At 33.6% G+C, this 20,264-nt stretch overlaps 1 protein-coding gene across 1 annotated transcript; it reads right to left on the bottom strand.

Annotated features, from left to right (window-relative positions):
* Positions 1-16,695: 16,695 nt before the first annotated feature.
* On the bottom strand, positions 16,696-19,379 carry LOC139430173 (repetitive organellar protein-like). Its single transcript, XM_071196833.1, has 2 exons — positions 19,116-19,379; positions 16,696-18,975 (listed from the first exon to the last, which is right to left on the bottom strand). Exons 1-2 carry the CDS (start codon positions 19,377-19,379, stop codon positions 16,696-16,698), a joined length of 2,544 nt encoding a protein of 847 aa, XP_071052934.1.
* Between the last annotated feature and the right edge of the window lie 885 nt (positions 19,380-20,264).

Raw genomic sequence — 20,264 nt, 5'->3', positions numbered from 1 at the left:
TATCTTCGCAACCGATCGATGAAAAAAATTGCGACAAAGTTTGTTGTAATCACTGAACATTTCTACGTAACATATGTTAATTTGAAAATGTTCGGATCCGCGGTTTTCTTTTTATCGCGAGTTAAATGAAAAAAGTACCCGATTTTTGAGTGTGCCGGCAACTTTGTCAACTTTGCGATTTTTTTTCTCGAAAACTATTTGACGAAAAAATTTCAATTTTGAACTGGTGGTAAACCGATGTGTTCTTAATGTGGGGCATATTTTATTTTTTCAATATTCCATATAGTTTCGCGGAAAATCGCGGTTTAGTAGGATGCGGTTATTTCGGAAACGACCTGGCGGATTTCAACGCCGTTTTTACCAAAATATGTCAAATCATGTCGGTTGTCGAATTCCGTTATCAGTTTTTCAAAATCAGGGCCCCCTATTTTGTTAAGGATGATTTAATGGAATTACAAATTAAAGAGAAACAGAAGTAAGCCATGCGGGGAGGGGTGAGGTTCCGGCCAATCGGAACAGAGTTGAAGAGATGTTGCTGGCGTGCGCTTCGGACGGGTCGTGGCGAATAATATTTAAAATTTTAGATAAAATTATTTTATTTCAAATTCAATAAGTATGTTTCATTTTTGTATACAAGACATGAATAATGCATATAAATTTAAACAAAATAGCTTGGCACTATTTTCTTCAAAATTTTTTATTTTGTTTTTACATAATATATCACTTATACATGGACAATTACTACAATTGTGTAGAACTTGCGGAGAATTTACTTATAAAGAAAATTCGAGTCTGTGGAACGATGCGACAACATAGAGGATTTCCAGAAAAATTAAACTTCGTAAACGAAGAAGATGCCGTGTTTGTTCCAAAAACAAAAAAAGAAGGACAACGAATTTAATGTGCAAGTCTTGTGGAGTTGCGTTACATCTCGGGGATCGTTTTGCTTCATATCATCAAAAAGAGAAATACTAAGTAGGTACTAAAGAAAATATAAATCAAGAAACATATATGCCAAAATACGTATTTATTTGTTGTGTGGTTTACGTATTAGTTTATTGTTTATTGTTATTCTTACTATTGTTTTGTTGTATTTATTTTGTGGTATCAATAAATGTACATTATTATTATTATTATATAAAACATACAAATTTTACATTTATTTACATTTATTCGAAATTTCGTGAAAATAGCTAGACAGGATTGAAAATCAGGAGAACTAGCAATAAGATTAATATAACATAATAAAAATAAAATAATAATAATAATTATTAATATTCTTGATATATGTTGAAAAACAAAATAAAAAATTTTGAAGAAAATAGTGCCACGCTATTTTGTTTAAATTTATATGCATTATTCATGTCTTATATACAAAAATGAAACATACTTATTGAATTTGAAATAAAATAATTTTATCTAAAATTTTAAATATGATTCTCCACGGCCCGTCCGAAGCGCACGCCAGCAATATCTCTTCAACTCTGTTCCGATTGGCCGGAACCCCCATGGCATATTTCTGTTTCTCTTTAATTTGTAATTCCATTAAATCGCCCTTAAAAAATTAGGGAGCCCTAATTTTGAAAAACTGATAACGGAATTCGACAACCGACATGATTTAACATATTTTGGTAAAAACCGCGTTGAAATCCGCCAGGTCGTTTCCGAAATAACCGCATCCTACTAAACCGCGATTTTCCGCGAAACTATATGGAATATCGAAAAAATAAGATATGCACCACATTAAGAACACATCGGTTTACCACCAGTTCAAATTTCAAATTTTTTCGTCAAATAGTTTTCGAGAAAAAAAATCGCAAAGTTGACAAAGTTGCCAGCACACTCAAAAATCGGGTACTTTTTTCATTTAACTCGCGATAAAAAGAAAACCGCGGATCCGAAAATTTTCAAATTAATATAGGTTACGTAGGAATGTTCAGTGATTACAACAAACTTTGTCGCAATTTTTTTCATCGATCGGTTGCGAAGATATCGATCTCTAAAGTGAGGGGACTTGACTTTTTGCACGGATAAGTAATCTGAATATTCTGCCGGCGCCGAGCGAATAAATTTTTGCGAAACGTGCGGACGGCAAAGTGTTAATACGATTGTACACCGTATTGAGAAGTTTATTTTCTACAGATTTCGAATTTATTTGAGATGGTTTCATTTTCGTGGTTGAATGCTTTGAATTGTTATATTGAGTTGTAATAGCATCCAATAAGTGTAACCATTTATGATTTCCGTAAAGACTAAACATTTTATACAACTTTTGTTTTATGGTTCTAATTACCCGTTCAGCTATTGCAGCCTTCATTACGCTATACGTTGAATAATGATTAATTTTAAATTCCATCATCAAACTTTTGAAGTGTGTATTGTAAAATTCCTTTCCCTGATCTGTTTGTAAATTTTTAGGTACACGACCTTCAGAGAGAATTGAACGTAACGCTGTATTACATCCGTTGAAGACTTATTTTTTAACGGACGCATCCAGAGATACTTTGAAAAACAATCGATAACCACTAAGATGTATTTATGTCCAACATTGATTTTACCAAATTCAATCATTTCAATAAGATCAGCTTGCCATAAATCATCGATCCCCTTCAGTATAGTTCTTCGTCTAGGAAATTAACGTCTAGCGGGACGGTGAAGTTCTTCAACTATAGTTTGTTTCGCTTTCGATACCTGCATTCTTACGCTCATGGATTAGGTCCAACTTTTTTTTTTCCAATATATCTAGTCGTGAATTTATAGTTCTTTCCATATCAAGTAGACGATCTGCAACACCCTGTATCCCATTTCGAAGATTTGTTGTGAGTATATCAAATGCATTTAAATTAGTGTTGAATGATTTTGTTAGAGTTGTAATTTGCTGACCATTTAATAGGATTTCCGCGTTAATTTTTTTAATGTCGCGTAAGAGTGTAGAGTTTTTAATATCAATTTTTGTTGACACCTGATGTATACGTTTACTATGATCTCCAATAATTCTTTGAACGTCCGCTATTATGACCTTAATTTCGTTTAAGATTGTAGCTTTCAATGTTTCACATATTTCGTCTACATAAATTTTTATCGCACAATCTTTTTCATCCGTCGGTTGTTGAACGTTAGATAGTTTACGCCCCTGGATATCATAATCTCCATCTACGGTTAAAGGGAATCCAATATGGCGTTGAGATGTAGTTAAATTCTCATCATTCAATACTTTATTCCGCGCAGAACGTAATGTACGACCAAACTTATCAATGCTCACGCCACTCACGCTTGATCCGCCGTTCATTGGTACGCATAAATTATTATTATTATTATTATGATATAACGCCGCTCTCCTTCAGTTCTTCTATAATGGATGTGATTTCATTGATGTGGGAATTGTTTCCTGCCGCATGTGAAGCGTACAACAATTTCAATCGATCTACCAATTCGTTAACATCATCCCAATATTTATACTCAACGATTTTCGAGTTCACTTCAAGATGTCGTCCGGGTATTAATCCACCCCCCGAGTTATTAAATGTAAATAAAGGTTTAATAATTTTAGTATACTTGTACGATTTATTTCCAACTATAGGACCTGTAAAATTTCGCTTATGCGCACCCGTATACGCTAGAACAGATTTGTAACCTTGTAGATCCTCTTCGGTATAGTTCGTAGGTCGTTTTAACTGTATAAGTTCATATAACCCCGTAGAGGCTTGTATGCGCTTTTCGCCTCCGAGAACAATATGAGAAGGTTTAAACTGGACAGTCTTCGATCCAATCATCCAATCGTTTTCATCAGGATCATAACGTATACCCATCCTCTCATCAATTTCTCCTCTTTTACCAAACGTATAATATAAATCACGAATTTGATTCGGTAGATTTTCTATAGGTAAATCCTCCGCCTTCAATTTTTGTTTTGCATCCGGCGGCGTTTTAAATTCATCATCACTTTCAGGAAAAGTTAATTTTTTCCTAAATGCCGGAGTTTTAAAATCGGTTTCATCAAATTTCGTTTTAACGTCAACACCGACATCATCAGTAGGTTGATAGTGGTGATGGTAATGTACAGAAGAAGAAGGTTTCACTTCACTTAATTTATTAGTCATATCTTTTAATGAATCGCTTAAAGGCTGATGTAGTTTAGCGATAAGACGGTCATCGTTTTCTCGACCGAGTTTAAGCGCTAAATATTTTTTCTTAATAGTATTTGTTATGTTAGTAAATAGCTTTATCTCTCTCACGTATGGAACGCTTAGACATTTCATCGTTATGTGACATGCTTACTCTCACAAATACGAGATAACAATGCAATAATTTAGTCCGGGTAAATAAATTTATCCATTCCTATACGATACCTTCCATCCTGTACTTCAAAATCTTTCATAATAATCATAGGGTTATATTTATCATCGTTCCAACACCGTTTACAAGCGTCCTTAAAAACATCAAACTTCATGTCGGTGTTAACGTGTTCATCATACACATGTTTTAAATTAACCTCATCTTGTTTGAATAGAATTAAGATGTTTGCATTGTCTCGTATTAGGTGTTTAGGTATCCGCGTATAGGTTTGCGTAAGGTAGAACGAATCAATATTATTATGTCGTCCCATACAGAAAAATGATCGAATCTTATCCTGTTTATCACATGCTACATCATCAAATATGAAAATTGAGTTTTGTTTAGCTTCAGACGGATTTATAACGGCATCATTATCGATGAATCTATAAAGTCCTATTTCGGGTAACTGTTTCATAATCATTTCTAAAAATTCATATTTCGGTTGATGTAAAGATTTTGAGTATATATAAATATTTTCAAAATTTAAACCATTTTTATCGAAAATAAGATTTAACATCAAATTGGTTTTCCCACATCCGCTCGGACCGCATACTATTGCCCGTATACTGTTCGATATGAGATCGCCATGCCTACGACTGGTTATCGGTTTCATCATCGTTAACCGATCGATATCGGTTATTGACATTGTGAGAGATGGATGTTGCATTACACGCATTATAAATCTAAAATGAGTTTTAATCTTCATGTGCGGGTATATAAGGGATGTGAAAACGTAAACCGCATCAGTTGAGTATGCTGTTTACTCGAGATAGTACGTCTGCGACAGCGGGAGGAAGCGGAATACTTAATACACTTATCAATAAACTACCCGTTAAGTTACACGTTCCAGGCTATCAATTTTGTGGACCAGGAACAAAATTGAAGAAACGTTTGGCTAGAGGTGATAAAGGAATAAATCCATTAGATCGGGCTTGTAGAGAACACGATATAGCGTACTCGGAAAATAATTCTTTAGAACAACGTCACATGGCCGATAGACGTTTGGAGGAAAACGCTTGGGAGAGAGTGAAAGCGAAAGATTCGACATTGGGGGAAAAAGCATCAGCTTGGTTAGTTACAAACGCTATGAAAGTTAAACGAAAATTGGGGATGGGTCATAAGGGTCAAAAAATAATTAAAAGATTAAAAGATAAAAAAAATAAAACCGATAGCATTTAAAAGCGTGTTGGTAAAGCAAATCGCTAAAGATTTACCCAAAACAACAGATAATTTACGGGAAGCGGCTAGATTAGCTTTGAAAAGTGCTCGTATAGCTGTTAAATCCGTGGGTGGAAAGAAAAAAGTTAAAATTTCGCGTACAATCCCGTTACCTATTATAAGTGATGGTATACTACCGATATTACCAGCCATATTTGCCGGACTATCAGCTCTCGGGGCGTTATCAGAAAGCGCGGTGAAGAGTGGTCAAGAGGCTAAAGAGAAGTTGAAACAAGCTGAACGACACAATAAGGCCATGGAAGCAATCGCGATTGGTGAAACCGGAAGTGGACTTTATATTAAAAAGCATAAAAAAGGATTGGGATTATATTTAAGTAAAAAGCAACAAAAAAACTTTTAACTAGGCTACCTAATAGACCTCTAACAAAACTCGATATAATAAAATACGCTAAAACGCTAAAAATTCCAAATTTTCGCGGAGTGTATATGCGAAATGGATTGCCTAAAGAAGGTCCTAAATGTTATGAGTCAGCTGTTGTAAATTTAGATGATCACCGAGGTAGCGGAACCCATTGGGTAGCCTATAAAAAATTTGGCAATAGGGTGTTATATTTCGACAGTTATGGAGATCTAAAACCACCTAAAGAACTTTTAAAATACTTAAAAAAATGTTTAATTGAGTATAACCACGATAATTTTCAAAAGGATAACCCGTATAACTGCGGTCAATTATGTATAAATTTCCTACTTAACATAAGAAATAACTCATTTGAGTGAAAATGTCACAGACGTTCACACTGGTCAGTACAAAAAGCGAAATCTCCGAAGACTATTATCCACCTATAGAATTAGACCCTAACTCAAGTTACTCGCTGGGTCTTATTGGATTCTATACGTATAACAGTATACCAAACATTGAACAAGGAGTAAACGATAAATTTTACTTTACCGAAAAATTCCCCATTAATTAATTAAAGCCAACAATCGATTGTAGCGGCGCGGCGTATCCATTACCACAGGAAATCAAAATTCCTACTGGTGCATATGAAATAACGGACATTGAGAAATTTTTACAAAAAGAGATTTTACGTCGTATCGGATTGAATACGGTTGATGATCCTGAAAATTTTTTTTCACTCAAGGCTAACAATAACACCTTGCAGTGTTAAATAAAAAGCGATTATTTTGAGATAGATTTCTCTCAACCAACTACGATAGCTTCTATATTGGGGTTTTCCAATCGTAAACTAGATGTATCGATAAAGCATAAATCAGATCTTCCGGTAAATATAATACGTGTGACATCCGTTCGAGTGGAATGTAATATAATTTCCGGTTCGTACTACAATAACAAATTATCTCACACGCTATATGAATTCGCTCCAACTGTCGATCCTGGTTTCAGTATAAATATAGAGCCAAGGAACCCCATTTACTTATCAGTGGACACCGATCGTCCGATATCGAACATTACACTAAGATTACTCGATCAGCGTGGTAAATTGGTAAACTTTCGTGGAGAAGAAATTGTTATTAGGTTGGAATTAAAACGAACTTCATAATGGGGCTGTTGTTCCAATTAAAAGCCACCGATCCTCAACAGCGATCATCTACCAACAGAAAACATTATAACTCAGGTGGTAAGAGAACATCTAGATCAGTTAAAAGAAAGACTTCATTGCGAGCGGCCAACAGACGTTTTCTCGAGCAGTTGGGTTATCATGTCCACACAAAAGTTAAATATATACCGCGAACCCATCGTGGATAATTCGATCGCTAGAGAAGAATTGCTTAGTTATCATCCCTCCACAAATTCTTTTCAAAATAACGATATATTCACCATTGAACTGAACCAAGAAGATGTTTTATTTTCGTTCTTCGAAAGTTATATACGTATTGAGGGAGGTTACAAAGAAAAATTGAACGATCCAACTGATACCATCCAGCTAACGCACAACTTACCAACATATCTATTTGAGTATATCGCATTTGAGCATAACGGTACTGAAATCGAACGGGTACGTGAACCCGGTTTAACATCATTGATTCGAACCCTACTTCAACAAAACGAAGAGGAATGCAAATCTTTATAAATAGCTGGTTTAAAATGGCCACCCGAAGGAAATTTGCCTACAGTTAGTGCGAACAAGGATTTCACGTTTCAAATCCCATTAAGTCATATTTTCGGATTATTTAGAGACTATAATCACGTTATGAGAGGTCGCTTCAAATTTAGATTTGTTAGAAGTCGTACTGATTCCAATTGTTACAAATCTACATCAAAAGCTGATTCTAGCACCGCAGAGTTTACTGTAAAAACGGTTACATTGTTGGCGAAACATGTGTACCCAAGCCCATCTATAAAGATGAAGCTGTTAGATGGCTTAAATAAAAACGCAAACATTCCCGTACCGTTTCGGAAGTGGTCTTTTTATGAGCTACCTTCAATGAGAAAGGGAAATAAAGAGATTTGGTCGGTCACGTCAACAACTAACAGAGGTAGACCTCAATACGTTATAGTTGCATTCCAAACCAATCGAAAGGATCAGCCGAATTCAGATTGTACACTTTTCGATCACTTGAACATTATAGATCTTAAAGTATATCCAAACTCATACTGCTATCCATTCGAGTCGATGAATTTGGAGTTTGCGAAAGAAAATTATGTTGAACTATATAAAATGTATACCGAATTTCAACCGTATATTTGGGAAACATCTCGAAAACAACCGATTATGGATTTCGCAAGCTTTAAAAAGAGACCCTTATTCGTGGTGGATACCACTAAGAATAACGATGAAGAAGCTGCCCCATCCGCATCATGTGAGGTGCGTATCGAAATTCAAAGCGGTAAAGATTTTCCGCCTGATACAAAAGCATACTGTATACTACTTCAAGAATCCATGTATACGTACAAACCTTTGAGTGGGGAGGTATCTGTAATTATAAATTAAATTACACATGAGGTCATATGTTAGTTTACAATATGAAGTTCAAAATCGCGGTTGTAGACGTTCAGGGGTTTTACATCAATTCGAAGTTAAAGAATTTACTCGTTTGGATATCACCACTGACTACATAATACTTACACTTAAAAGCTAGTATACCATTCCAACAATTAAACGTTCGAGATCAAAGATCAGTGAGATATTTGGAACGCAACCATCACTGGTTGCTATATAGCGATGGGTGGATAAATCAATCAGAAGGTCTAAATGTAATTGATACCTTAATTTCCTCCTACGATCAAATATTTGTTAAGGGAAATCAAAAGAAGCAGTTTTTGAAAACACGTAACAGCAATTCAATACTAACGGATATTGCGTTAGAATTTGTGGAAGAGGATGAGACTAATTTAAATTCATCCACCAATCAATGTTGGTTCCACACAGGCTCTCCAGCAATATGTTCACAAAACAATGTATTAATTTTACAAAAATTTTTATATAATCACAATAATGTTAACTTGTATTTAAGTTGTAAATATAATAATTTTTAAATAAAAAATTGATTGTAGTTTTATTATTATAATAGTTGTAAAATTTAGTTTGAGAGGGATACACTCTTTTCTACGTGAAGATTGGGAACAATTGATAAATGTATTTAAAATCATTCGTTTTAAAATGAACTTTTCTGACCAAATTATACCGTTAGCGGATGGAATTCTTAGAGTTACTGCAGACGTTGAGAATTGTGTGTGCATCACATATGAAGATACAGACTCTGAAAATAATTTTTTTATTCCGATTATATTGACCTTGATGGAAGTTCAAGATATTTTATCTAAGGAATTTTTAATTTCATACAAATTAAAAGTGTTAAACAATTTGCGTTTTAATGATTACATTGATTTTATTATGAACACAAAATTTTCGAAGGATAAGTTAAAATTAATTCGAGAATTTTGCTTGCAAAATTTATCTGAAATAAATTATTACTTAATGGAATATATTGATATGATTTCATGAGTTTAAACTTACTACTATTAAGAATGTTGACGAATACTTGCGTTAAAAAATTATATTTATTTTGTAACGGACCGGATAAGCGGCGCATGCGCGATGACGCAAGTATCGATCGGCCACGTGCTACAACCAGTAACCCCCGAGCCTCAAAGAGAAACACGTCACATATAACGTAAAACCCCGCTCATTCATTTATTTTTTACAATATTGTTTGTAACTTTCTTTATGTATTGTATACTTTTATCTTCGAATAAATCTATAATAATACAAGCTACAATTTTAATTTAAACAAGTTGAAACAAGTGTTGGCGAGGTTCAATGAACTTTACTTAACTTCGGTGATTTAATAATAAAAACCGCTTAATTTGCATTTGAGATAACAATAACACCTGACGTGCGAATTGCATCACCTTTCCAGAAACTTGTATTACGCAAAAACTGTTTAATTTGCATTTTAGATAACAATAACACCTGACGTGCGAATTGCATCATCCTTCTAGAAACTTCTATTACACATTTCCCCACCCCCATTATTTTCATACATATAATTACATGTTCTAAATAAGTTATTTAGTTTGACAGCTATTTCCAAGCTAACAGGTTACGTTTTATTATTATTAATCTACGAAACGAACCATGTCTCGTCTAAGAATGAATCAAACAATCCAATGATTTTCACAGTGATTCATCAGAACATTCAGAGTATTCGGAATAAAATTGATGAACTGCTTGTTTTCGTAGAATCCTTAGATATCACTGTAAATGTAATAACTTTGACTGAACATTGGTTGAAAGCTGATGAAGTAATACTAGTGGATGGTTATAAAGTGGCTTCAATATTTTCAAGGGTAAATAATCAACATGGAGGCAGCTGTATACTAGTACGTAACGATCTCAAGTATACGGAGCTGATGAATATAAAAGACAAAAGTAAAGAATTTGTTATTGAATGTAGTGCTATAAAATTAAATGTACAAAAAGTAACGATTATCTGTATATACCGATCACCAAAATCGGATATAGAAGACTTTTTTAACATTTTAGAGGACATACTATTAGAATGTTCACCGCAAACATTGAAAACTAAATTATTATTAACTGGTGATTTAAATATAAATCTAGAAAATAGAAATACTAATACTCTCAGATTGTTAGATATGCTTAACCGACACAATCTTAGACCAACTATCAACAAACCAACACGGATAACTGAATATCCAGCTCACTTATTGACAATATTTATGTGAACACAGAAAGTTGTAAGAGTGAAGTAATCATTTCAACTCTTTCCGATCATACAGCGCAGAAGATATCTTTTCCAATAAGAACTATAGATGGCAACACACAAGTAAAAATGCTAAAAAAACGTATATTTAGCAATACAATTCTCTCAGAAATACATGCTGAAATACATATAATTGATTGGAATTTTTTAAGCAGCTATAAAGAGACTGACGAGTTATATGACAAGTTCATAAATGTAATACATAATTACATAATTAAAAAATCAGAGAAAAAGCTAATTAAAATGAATGTTAAATCGGCTACTAATAAATGGTTAACAAAAGAAATACAAAACAAAACGCGTGTGAAGCGTCAACTATATGAAGGAATGTTAATGGGTAAAATTGATAAAGAATATTACAATATTTACTCCCGACATGTTCGAAACGAAATAGCGATATCAAAAAGAACTGTTTTCACCAATTTTATAGAAACAGCTAAAAATAAAGTAAGGGCTACATGGAATACCATCAATACGCTCAGACAAAATAAGCAATCTGAAGATCTCGATTTATGTGATTTTCAACACAATTACAAAAGTAATGATGAACTGCTGAATGCAATAAATATTTACTTTGTCAATATAGCGGTTGGTAAAATGATTAATCTACAAGTACACAACACTATAAAAACAAATATCGACTTAAAGAGATCATTTGCGTTTTATCTGACTGATACGTGTGAAGTAAAATCAGTCATAATGTCTTTAAATAATACGTCTGCAGTTGGTTACGACGAAGTTCCGATCTCTGTTCTAAAAGCTTGCGTCGATTATCTTGCTGAACCTTTAAGTAGTAATATAAACCTGTCATTTGGTTCTGCAACTTATCCACACCACCTGAAAAGAACCTTAGTAAGGCCATTGTATAAAAAAGGTGACAAATCAGAATTTTCGAATTATAGGCCAATCGCTTTAATACCTAATGTTGCGAAGGTTTTTGAAAAGATAGTACTGATGAGACTTAAAAGCTACATTTACAAAAATCAAATACAGAATGAGTCACAAAATGGCTACATTGAGGGTAGATCTACAACCAGAGCAATTTTTCAGTTGATGGAAAAAATTCTAACTGGAATAAACAATAACGAACTTACCGGTTGCATAATGATGGATCTAACCAAAGCATTTGATAGTGTTCATCACGACACCCTTTTAATGAAGATGGAAGCAATGGGAATTCGAGGTATTGCGCTAGAGTGGTTCAGATCTTACCTCTCAGACAGGGAACAGTGTGTTATTGCTTATGATCAAAAGGGAAATGAACTAGCATCAAAATGGGTACGGGTTCTACAAGGAGTGCCGCCAGGATCGATATTGGGACCGTTTCTATTTCTCTTATACATCAATGATCTTCCTGGAGTAATTGATGATTTACTAATATTATTCGCGGATGACTCTACTACAGTATCAACTGCGAAAACGGAACAACAATTGTCAGCACAAATACAAAATAACCTCAGTTTACTGTATAACTGGTTTTCTAACAACAACCTTCAACTTAATATTGAAAAAACAAACATTATGATGATTGGGAGTGCTGCAGCGACCAACTGTGACATCCATTTGCAATTCAATGGCAAACAACTTACCCGTGCAGAAGAGGTGATGTTCTTGGGTGTTAAAATTGATGTGAATCTTTCATGGAAACAGCATATTAACGATTTAGCTATCAAGATAAATCGGGCGTGCTATGCGTTGAGAACTATTTCGCGGGTAGTTTCAGTGCAAGCGGCTATAAGTGCGTATTACGCATGTGTTGAGTCGCGACTGCGGTATGGGGTCATTTTCTGGGGTCATTCGGTTGATTTAAGTCGTATCTTCATAGCGCAGAAGAAATGTTTGAGAGCAGTTTTCGGACTTCAAATGAGGGAATCGTGTAAACCCTTTTTTAAATATTATAAAATTCTGACAATGCCGTCGTTAGTGATTCTTGAATCCGCAATGTTTATAAAAAATAACTATACTTTCTTTAAAAAATATGAACAACACTGTTATGTTACACGTGGAGTAGAAAATGTCTATTTACTTCCACCAAAAACGCGGTATACTAAGATACAAAAAAGTACTGTTCATTTTTGTGTTAAGGTCTTCAACCATCTACCTAATAGTTTGAAAATAAAGCCATCCACGAGATTCAAAAGCTATCTCAAACAACATCTTTTAGAACGAAACTTGTATTCGATAAATGATTTTTTTTCTGGAACCATTACAGTAGATTAAATCAGACTGTTTGAATATTATTTGACGTTTTCTGTGCATTTTTGTAAAGATGGAAATAAAGCTTATTATTATTATTATTAAGTCAATTGGGTCAGTGTAATTTCCCACCGAAAAAGTTTTTTAGTTTTTTGTCAACAGGACGTAATAGTTATTTACGATACAAATGCGGAAAGGCTCGCTTTTCACATGAGCACGCTAGTTTGCAGAACGAACGACCGAAGGGAGTGAGTTCTGCATTTGCGTGCGAATGCTGAAAAAATCCTTTGCGCATGTGTATTGTACAATATTTTTTGTAACGAATAAAACGTCCCTGTGTGACGATATGAGTTGCATGTGGGGTTTTTGACAGGAAAAAATCAACCGAAATTCAAAACGTCAATATTGATTTTATTGATTGCAAATTCATTTTTATAGATTTTTTTAAATATTTTAAAACTGTTATCTACACACGAATGTATAAAACGTTCTTATTAACCTTTTCTTATAAACATGCACATTTGGTCATTAAATATTCCTGTTAGTTGCGGTAACAAAAAGCATTAGTGCGGGAAAACACGTTTCCCGCACGTCCTCTCTGTGCGGGAAATAGGTATCTAGATGTTATGAGTACAAAAAAGTCTTTTACGTCCAGGACGCAAAAGACTTTTACGTCCAGCTACGACAATCAAAGAATTTGATACTATTAATTGTTAATTTATTGTTATGAACAAATTATAAACACAAAATAATCAATATTGTTTTATCATTTCATTTCACGTTTAAATGCAAATTTATAATAGTACATTTGTTCAATAAGTGAGGTTAAATCGATGTGACGTTAAGTTTTTGACATAACATTAAATGAATTCTAAATGTCATTATACAGAATTTGATCTTTTTATTAATTTATAACTTTAGAATACGCAGTTTTTGAAAAAATGTTGTTTGATACACGACAGCGAAATGACACTTCTGCATTCTCGAACGATTTTTTTTGCTCGCTAAAGCTCGCAAAAAAAACTTTCGTTCTCGAATGCAAAAGTGTCATTTCGCTATCTTGTATCAAAAATAACTATTATAATTTGTAGTATTTTTTTTACTTCCTTAATATTAATTATACAATAGCATTTCATTTAGGTCAATTATTCCATTGCTCAGCATTATTGCAGCCGGCGAGGTGCATTGCACTTTACTTAGCGATGCGCCGCGTCGTTTGTCGTCATTTGACACTTCCGCCCGGCGAGGAAACCATTGTATCCCGTAACTCATAATCAGTTTTACTTTAGAAACCGAACGTGTGAAACGTAAACCGCGCGCAATGTCTCGTAGTCGTCTCTGTGTTTTTCTTTTTTTCGGTCTCTGTGAGTTTAAACAAATGAAAAAATTTATTCGAAGTTTAGTTGGATTTATCCGTCAAACGTAAACCGCGCGCAATGTCTCGTAGTCGTCTGTGTTTTTTTTTTTTTTCAGTCTGTGAGTTTAAACCAAAGATATAAATTTATTCGAAGTTGAGTTGGATTTACCCCTTTTACCCTATTTATTGTTCATGGAAAACGTCTTACGAGCTGCGCATGGTCGTCACCTTCCGTTGTGGTGGAGTTAGAAGCGGGCTTGCTTCTCAACGTTTCTTTTTTACCTACCGATCAAGAAATTTTTTGGAGTTACAAGATCAATAATGTATCGTGTATAATAATAAAGGATGGTGGTAAACCGAAGCCCGCTCATATAATTGAATTTGTAAAAAAAGTACCATAACATTAAGGTTTTTATTATTTTTTTGTAACTATTTATTATGTAATGTTTATTATTATATTAAGACTCTTTTTCTCGTCGATGTTAATTATCAGAAAATTATACGACTTCTTCAATATGATAATGTTTATTAACAATTTTATTAATTACAATCTTATATTGACTTTTTCATATTATTTATATTTTTCGTTAATCATCTGTTTTCTTATAAAAATACAGTAGTCGTAGCCCACCTTTTATAATTAGTTTCTTTTTTTAATATTTTGATTCACAACAACTTGCCCCCGGTGAAATCAGCCTTTTGATGGTAGAAATCTACTTTTCTGACATCCAATAGGCTGATTCTCATCACAAGTAAGCATTTGCCCAACTAAAGGTTTTATGGTCTCTTAATTAAAACATTGGGCAAATAATAACATGATAAATTCGTCTAATATTTAAGTCACAAAACAATAACTCTTACATCTCAACATTATAACGAGATAACGAATCGACGTTGCCACACATTTTTCCAGGCTTATAAACTACCGTAAAATCTAACGTTTGTAAAGTAAGCGCCCATCTTAATAGTCTAGCGTTTTTATTACTCATTTGTTTTAACCAAGTCAGAGGACAATGATCTGTTTCAATAATAAAATGAGTTAAATATAGGTACGGTTTTAATTTATTCACTGCCCAAACTAATGCAGCACATTCTAACTCACTTGCACTGTAAGGTTGTTCTCTCTCAGTTAGCTTTTTGCTTAAGTACAGTATAGGGTATTCTTTATTGTCGTCGTCACGTTGGGATAAAGTAACTCCCATTCCTCGTTTTGAACAATCAGTTTGTACTATAAATTTTCTTTTATAATCGGGAGCTTTTAACACTTTAGTACTAGTTAATTCTTGTTTTAAATTATTAAATGCGTTTTCCTTCTGTTCATCCCATTCAACCTTGGCTCCTTTTCGTAAAGCGTCTGTTAAAGGACTAACAATTTCTGCATAATTTGGTATGTAATGGTTATAATATCCAGTTATCCCTAAAAAGATTCTAATATCTTTTTTTGTTACCGGTCGTCGAAATTCTTTTATTGCAGCTACTTTTGCTTCAGATGGAGTTCTATAACCTTGTCCTATTTTATGTCCTAGATAAACAACTTGAGCTTTTCCCCACTCACATTTCTTTGCCTTTATTGTAAGACCTGCCTTATGCATAGCTGTAAACACAAGTCGCAAATGTTTCAAATGATCTTTCCATGTCATTGAATGTATTGCTATATCATCTAAATAAGGTTCGGCAAATTCGTTATAACCTTCCAAAATTTTATCCATTAATCTTTGAAAAGAAAATGGAGCGGATTGAAGTCCGAATGGCAAAGTTACTGGTTCAAATACTCCTCGATGAGTTATAAAAGCTGCATATTTACTTGCACGCTCAGTCATTCCAATTTGCCAGTAAGCTCGTACAACATCTATAAGACTTAAATATTTTGCGTTACTACACCGTTCCACACAAGCTTCTATGTTAGGTATTGGGTGTTGTTGACGTATAGAAATAGCATTTAAAGCCCGATAATCTATTACTGGTCTTGGTTCTTTACCTTCTATTTCTATTATAATCATCGGCGACGAATATGGACTGTCACTTGGTTTAATTACGCCTAAGTTAAGCATTTTATCTATTTCTTCATCTATGATTTCTCGTACTCTCGGAGATTGTGAATACGGTTTGGTTCTGATAATCCTTTCTTCTGTCAAAGCAATATCATGTTGAACCAAATTGGTTCTACCAGGGCGATTTGAAAATAACCCAGGAAATTCTCCAATTAAATTCTCCAAATCCATTCTTTGCTCTTCTGTAAATTCTCCAATTCCCTTTGATTGTTGTAAAACTTCTGTAGCCAGTAAAGTTGCTTCCTCTTTCTTTTCCAATTCATATATATTCATTTCTGTTTCTTCTTCCCCCGAAGATGTTACGTACATCGCAACTATTTCAGGTTTTTAATAATAAGGTTTCAATAAATTTACATGTATAAGGGTTTGCTTTCTTCTTCCAGTTAGTTCTTCTAATATGTAATTGGTATCTGATATTTTCCTTACTACTTTCTTTGGACCTTCCCATTGCATTTGTAATTTATTCGTTCTAGCTGGCTGATATATCATCACTTTATCCCCTTCTTTGTAAATAATTTCCTTTGCTTTTTTATCATAATATTTCTTTGATTTATTCCGTGCTTCTTTCATACTAATTTCTACAATTTCTTGCATGTTTTTCAATCGTTCAAGTAATTTCAATACGTAACTAACTACTGGTTCATTAGTATCTCTGCCGTTCCATAAGGCTTTTAACATACTTAATGGAGATCTAATTTGCCTTCCATAACATAACTCCGCAGGACTGAAACCATGTGCCGCATGTGGCGCACTTCTTACGGCAAATAATGCTTGATCAATGTACTCGTCCCACTCTTTTCCATGTTCGTAACTCAAAGCTCTGAGTATTCTTTTAAATACTCCATGAAATCTCTCTACTGCATTTGACTGAGGATGGTATACAGAGCTGTGGATTATTTTAATACCACTTTGTTCCAAAAATTCCGTAGTTAGGTTGCTAACAAACACTCTCCCCAAATCTGTCTGTATCTCTGAAGGGAAACCAACTCTAGAAAATATGCTCAATAATCCTTTTACCACTGATTCTGAGTCAGCTACTTGTAGTGGTATTGCATCCGGAAATTTAGTTGCACAGCACATCAAGGTAAGTATGTACCTATTTCCCTTTTCCGTTTTAGTCAAAGGTCCGACAATATCTACATTTACTTTCTTGTACGGTTCTGTTATAATTGGAACTCGGCACATAGGCGCTTTTACTTTGTCTGTGCTTTTCCCTACACGCATACATACGTTACAATATTTTATTTTATTCTTGACATCTTTATTTAGTTGTCTCCACCAATAATTTTGTTTTATTCTTGCAACCGTCTTTTTACATCCTAACTGGCCCATCCACATATTATCATGCGCAATATCCATTATCTTCCCTCGTAGACTTGTTGGTACCACTACTTGTTCATAGTGTCTTCCTAATTTGTCTACAAATCTTCGGTGCAATATTCCATTTAAGATCTTAAATTTAACACCATTTTTGTCTTCTTTAATTTCTGCTTTATCATAGTATTCTTTCAACGTAGGGTCTCCTCCCTGCAACAACCTCAATTTACTAGGATTTAACTTTGTTATATCATCATAATCAGTTTTTCCTTTAGGAATTATCAACATTTCTTCTAAAACACTTTCTTCCTTCTTTTGTTTATCCTTTTCATTTACTTTATTTTCCTGTTCTCTTAATTCTTTATGCTTTTCATTTTTCTGATTTTGTTCTACTGGAATACTTTGTTGTTCTAATTTTAATTTTTTTGATTTTGATCGGGTTAATGCAAATACATTTTGTACATTATCCACATTACTGAACATTTCCCACGTTCTATTTGACAATAGATACGAGTATCCGTTTGGCAAATTACTTGTAACTGCAGCTTCTGTTTCAAGTTCTCCTATTTCTGGTAAATTTAATTTTACTACAGCCACTGGTAAAGCCACACTTTCTTCATTCAGTACTCCTCTAACATGTACATATTTCCCAGAATAATGTTCTGTTTTGACAATGTTTTTATGTACTACATCATAACTCGCAGCACTGTCACTCAAAATGTTTACTTCCTTACCATTTATTTCCCCTTTTAAAGTATATGGAGCAAATAATTCTTCAACTTCTTTCTTAATATTTAAGTTAGCTACTACTTGCTTATTTTCTTTGCTTTCTTTGAAATTAGGACATTCTTTTGATCCTTTAAAATGACCTATTCCTCCGCAAGCATAACATTTAAATGGTCTTCGTTTATCAAAACTTCTCTTATCTCCTTTCCTTTCGCTTTCTGTTTCCATATTGGAAGGATTATTCTGATTCGTTTCCCTTTGTGTTGATGTTTTATGTTCCTGCTTAAATTTATTATATCCATTTCTATCATTAATAGGACCCCTCTTCGAAATGTAAACATCTGCTTGTTCCGCTGCTTCTTCAATTGATTTCGTTTTATTGTGATCTTCAACCCAAAATCTCATTTCAGATGGTATTGAACTGTAAAACTTTTCTAAACATATTAATTGTATTAATTTATTTATATCACTGCATATCCCTTCGCATTTAATCCATTCTTTAAAATTATTCTTCAATTGATAAGCAAATTCAGCATAACTCTGATCAAATTTCTTTTTACTTATCTAAATTTGGCCCTAAAGACCTCAGAAGTTAACTGATATTTTTTTAATAAACTGGCTCTAACTTTATCATAATCCTTCGCATCTTCTTCGCTTAATCTAGCCACAACTTCATTTGCGGCCGTTGACAATTGAATTCAAACCCGTTCAAAGTTGATCAGGAATAAACTCATATCACCGTTATCTTTAAATAGTTGTAAATACTTATTCATATTAAAACTATTGATATTAGAATTACTAAAATTAGAATTCTCAGAAATACCTTGCACCCTAAACTGTGCAAGTTTTACTTCAGTATCTAACTTAGCAATCTCTAATCTTTCAATTCTCTCTTTTTCTTCTTTTTCTTTTTTTTCTATTTCAATCTTTTCTAATCTACCCTTTTGAGGATTTTCAGTCCAAGTCATTATTTCTATTTTAACCTCATCTACAGTGTAGTTAGAATTTATTATTTCTTTAATTATTTCTAATTTTCTTTTCATTTCAGGTAATTCAAATAACTGTGAAATATATTTTAACTCATGCACCGTGAAAATACTAAATTCAGCCTCAGAACTCATTTTATTTTTGATACAGACTTATAACGTAACCTTTTATTTCAATTAATAGTAAAATTAATACAATTTCTTTACAGTTAGATTAAACTGATCCAACTTACAAAATAATAGCAATTGGTTGTTTATTTGTTATAAAAACTCTTTCAATGAGACCACAAAATCTCAAGTGAAAACAAATGCTACTTACTATTTGTAATTCCTGTTGAATTTCTATCTTTTCTAATTTGAACTACGTTTCTGCTTTCGGTTGCTGTTGCTCCGTGAGCACCGCTTCTCCGTCCAGTCGCTGTTCTGCAAATTTCGCTTTCCTTTCCGGTCGTTGTTGCCCTTTGAGCTTCGCTTCTCCTTCCGGTTGCTGTCGTCACGTGAGCTTCGCTTCTCCTTTAGGTCGCTGTTATCCCGTGATCTTTGCTTCTCCTTCCGGTTGCTGCCGCTTCTTGAGCTTCGCTTTCTTCAAATCAACATCGAAACAAGGATACAATTTCTCTTGTTGTGGAATTCGTGCTGATCGGACTATCCCACCGATATGCCACCAGTTATTAAGACTCTTTTTCTCGTCGATGTTAATTATCAGAAAATTATACGACTTCTTCAATATGATAATGTTTATTAACAATTTTATTAATTACAATCTTATATTGACTTTTTCATATTATTTATATTTTTCGTTAATCATCTGTTTTCTTATAAAAATACAGTAGTCGTAGCCCACCTTTTATAATTAGTTTCTTTTTT

This window comes from Onthophagus taurus, chromosome 6 (genome assembly GCF_036711975.1).
Source record: "Onthophagus taurus isolate NC chromosome 6, IU_Otau_3.0, whole genome shotgun sequence".
NCBI lineage: Eukaryota > Metazoa > Arthropoda > Insecta > Coleoptera > Scarabaeidae > Onthophagus > Onthophagus taurus.
This window is presented reverse-complemented; position numbering and strand designations above follow the sequence as displayed.